Source organism: Chenopodium quinoa, unplaced genomic scaffold (genome assembly GCF_001683475.1).
Source record: "Chenopodium quinoa cultivar QQ74 unplaced genomic scaffold, ASM168347v1, whole genome shotgun sequence".
NCBI classification, from domain to species: domain Eukaryota; kingdom Viridiplantae; phylum Streptophyta; class Magnoliopsida; order Caryophyllales; family Amaranthaceae; genus Chenopodium; species Chenopodium quinoa.
The window spans coordinates 1017713-1021534 of record NW_018744991.1 but is presented as its reverse complement, the minus strand read 5'-3'; the positions used below and the strand labels follow the sequence as shown (position 1 = coordinate 1021534).

General features: G+C 31.9%; 1 protein-coding gene across 1 annotated transcript; it reads left to right on the top strand.

Moving 5' to 3' along the window:
• The first annotated feature begins 251 nt into the window (after nt 1-251).
• Nucleotides 252-2689, top strand: LOC110706855 (NAC transcription factor 25-like). Its single transcript, XM_021884832.1, has 3 exons — nt 252-954; nt 1082-1395; nt 1803-2689. Exons 1-3 carry the CDS (start codon nt 771-773, stop codon nt 2328-2330), a joined length of 1026 nt encoding a protein of 341 aa, XP_021740524.1. The 5' UTR covers nt 252-770; the 3' UTR covers nt 2331-2689.
• The last annotated feature ends 1133 nt before the right edge of the window (nt 2690-3822 follow it).

The following is a 3822-nucleotide window of genomic DNA, read 5'->3' as shown; positions in this document are numbered from 1 at the left end:
AAAAAAAAAAAAATTAAGCTGTAAAAATGAATTTTTTTTTAAAAAAATTGAACATTATACATTGAAAAAATCTATTAACGTAGAAGAATTTGATGATAAAATTGATAAACTTACCATATTATACTGTTATCACATAACGGATGTGTTATCACATGATCCCATATATATATATATATATATATATATATATATATATATATATATAAGTTATAATGTGCCAATTTTAAAAAGTTAATGACTTATTATATATAACATTCTGTCACAAAGTTTATTAAAATCTTTAAAGCTTTGTATTGCTCAAAGTATTGCGATTAAGTATAAAAAGAAAAGGAAAAAATAGAAGCAGTTTCATGGCTAAAATGTTGAGGCGGCGACGAAGGTGGTCCCCATGTCTTAAGCATAAGAAAAGTGTGACAATAACATATATGATCAAAGTAGTTTCATTTTTCATAGTTGAGATAAAACTCCCCCATATATCTCACACCTTTGTCTCTAGGTTGTTACATTACCTGTGGGGGGTCCCACACTTACACGTGTAGCCTTCTTAATGGTACGGTTTGGTACTTGAGTGGCAACCACCAGCCAATACTCCTTTCCTTTGCCTCCCCCTAATATTTCCCACCCACATTAATACTATATTTGCCAAACAAGGCATTACATAATTTCAACTTTATTATAAAAGGCATGACCAAATTATCATAATAAAAAAAAAAGTTTTTAAGGTACTTGTACATGTACATGATATCATTTTATTTTCAACAACAAAAACTATGGAAAGCACAGACTCTTCCTCTACACAACCTTACCCTCAGCTACCTCCCGGTTTTCGCTTCCATCCGACTGATGAAGAACTCATTGTTCATTACCTCAAACGGAAGGCCTCATCCTCGCCTCTTCCTGTGGCGATCATAGCCGAGGTTGATTTGTACAAGTTCGACCCTTGGGAGCTTCCTAGTACGTGTACATACACATATAAATTAAACAATATAATTAAATTATTTTATGTTCAACTTTTGTACTGTAAAGATTATGTTATGATATGATACTATATGTTTTTTTTTTTTTTTATTGTATTGTTTAGGTAAGGCGATATTTGGAGAACAAGAGTGGTACTTTTTTAGTCCTAGAGATCGGAAGTACCCAAATGGGGCCCGGCCAAATAGAGCCGCAACTTCAGGTTATTGGAAAGCTACAGGAACTGATAAGCCTATATTAACATCTAATGGTAACCAAAAGGTTGGTGTTAAGAAGGCTCTTGTTTTCTATGGTGGTAAACCTCCTAGAGGGATCAAAACTGATTGGATCATGCACGAGTATCGCGTTATTGATGCTAATTCTAGCTCCAAGTTGCCTCATCCTCTCGTCGATCATCCCTCCAAGAAGGCCTCTCTTCGGGTACGTATGTATGATTAATTATTTGCTTAGCTTCTTCAATTCCGTACCCTAAGGTTTGCACTTGTTTTTGTTAGTCGTGCTATGATGAGCTCAAATTTTGTTTTCCATGTCATGTCATGTGTGTAAAAAACATACAACTTTTTAGGACATGCATGTTTTGATTTTCACCTTATTTTCATCGAATTGAAATGATTGAAGTTATAATTTTTTCATAATTTACTTAAACTGGTTTTTATTGATCAAAATTGATTTTGTTAATTCAATAGTAATTTTGTTTTTATGAGTATATTACAACACCCATAATATAGTTGCATTTTTTTGCATGTCAATATTAATCAATTGGTATATTTGTATTGCATGTACTGAAACAATTTCTTCCTTTTTTTTTTTTGGTGATTGATAACTAGCTTGATGATTGGGTTCTATGTCGGATTTACAAGAAGAACAACACTCAAAGACCGATGGATCACGAACGAGACGATCTAATTGAGGAGATGATAAAGCAACAAAAGCTAATGAGAACAATCTGCTCAAAAAACACACCCTCTAGTGGATTACTAATGGATCATACTAACAATGATCAAAACATATATGAATTCTCAAAATTAGGCCCTTCAGCCTCAAGGCATGACTTGTACGGAATGCAAGGGGATGACAACAACAACCGCGAACATCTATACTGGGATGATCCGATGGGATCCCTCGGATCATCCTCAGGTCGTCGATTCCACCACCCACAATCCGATCAGACGACGGGGAGTACCGGGACAGATGGAAATAGCTCATCATTTGTATCAATGTTAAGCCAACTACCTCAAGGGATCAATACTAGTGGTGTCCCTTTTAGTATGGGGAGTCCCTTACTAGTTGGGAACATTGGTGATGGTGTTCTAAGGCCTCCTTTTCAGCTTTCTGGTGGAACATGGAATTCATAGTTTAATTTCTTCATCAAAATCACGGGAAATTCATACTCTTATTGAAGCAAATACAAGTGTAAGAAAGTATACTGTATACATAACTATTAATGATTTATAATTTTATATGTATTATTGCATTGTGAGAATTTTACTAGGAAAATACAGGATTTTGGTAGTTTATTGCATATTTAGGGGTTAATTGTTTTTTTTGTTTTGCATGTCGTTATGCCTTAAATCATTGTTACTAAAGAAAAATATATAGTAATACATGCTAGCTTAGTACGAAGTTAGGAATACCCTTCAAAATAAATAAAAGAAGTTAGGAGCAACACGTTAATATAAGCTAGGTTTATATACGACTATGCATATATAAACATGTATGAACTACATAGTATTAATAATATAAATCGCTAGCGTAATGCCACATGTACCTTATACTTTTGATCTTTCCTTACTACGTAATTTGTATTATTTTTCCTTTTTAATCGGGTTGTATTTTTCCTTAAATTGTATATAACTTTGTTTAAAAATTCAACATACGTAAATAACGCTCTATGTTATGTTGTTTTATATATGATTTTTTGCATTGTGGTCTTTTGACTGATGTGTTTATTTCTAAATTAAAAGCTATACACACAATTTGAAGGACATTTATACCTACTCATTAAGTCATTAGTATTTCTAAACACAAATTACTATCACGTGTACGTTTCTGTTGGTCTTTCCACATAGTTTCTTTTTTAAAAATTAATCCTAATTCAATGTATTACTGTAGTTATTTTTTCCTTTCATCCATCATTCTCTCTCTCAAACTTTTCATCTATCTCATAAGAAAATATATGATAAAATAATAAGCGTTGGTTCTATTGAACTCATGGTATTGTTTAGAATTTCAACTCAACTCTATTTAGCTTCATCTAGTTCAATTCATTTCATATCAATTCCGTATACTTATATACCAAACAAAAGTAATTCAGTATACCTATATATGCCACTGTAAAAATATCTATAGTAATATTTTTTTAATAACATGAAAATTTGAAAGGAATCCTGAATATTACTTTTTTTTTTTTTTTTGGTAAATACCACAATTGGCTTGTCTCCTTTTTTTTTTATTTTTTTTTATGTCCCTTTAACTCAAAATCATGCCTCTTCTACTCTTCAAATAATTCAAATAGTTATCATAACCATTCATCTTCTCATTCAATGACTCCCTATCACAAATATATATTCCCATCATATCATATCATATTATATAATATCACTAATAAATAAAGTCGGTCTCGCAACCAGGCCACGAGACATCGACATTTGGCATTCCAATTTTTCGCCAAGTGCCACGCCACGTATGAGATAAATATGTATTATCGTGACACATACGATGCAAACTAAGCGATTTTTGGATAGATTTTTTAAGATAAGATTGTTGTATAGAGTTTTATTATCGATAGGATTCTAATATTTCATATATACAAAATTAATCATTACTTTTAATAAATATCCTATAACT

Excerpts from the sequence above, each read along its gene's own strand:
- LOC110706855 (XM_021884832.1), top strand. The coding sequence starts at position 771 with ATGGAAAGCACAGACTCTTCCTCTACACAACCTTACCCTCAGCTACCT. Across the intron at positions 955-1,081 it reads CGACCCTTGGGAGCTTCCTA|GTAAGGCGATATTTGGAGAA; the intron begins GTACGTGTACAT and ends TGTATTGTTTAG. Across the intron at positions 1,396-1,802 it reads CCAAGAAGGCCTCTCTTCGG|CTTGATGATTGGGTTCTATG; the intron begins GTACGTATGTAT and ends ATTGATAACTAG.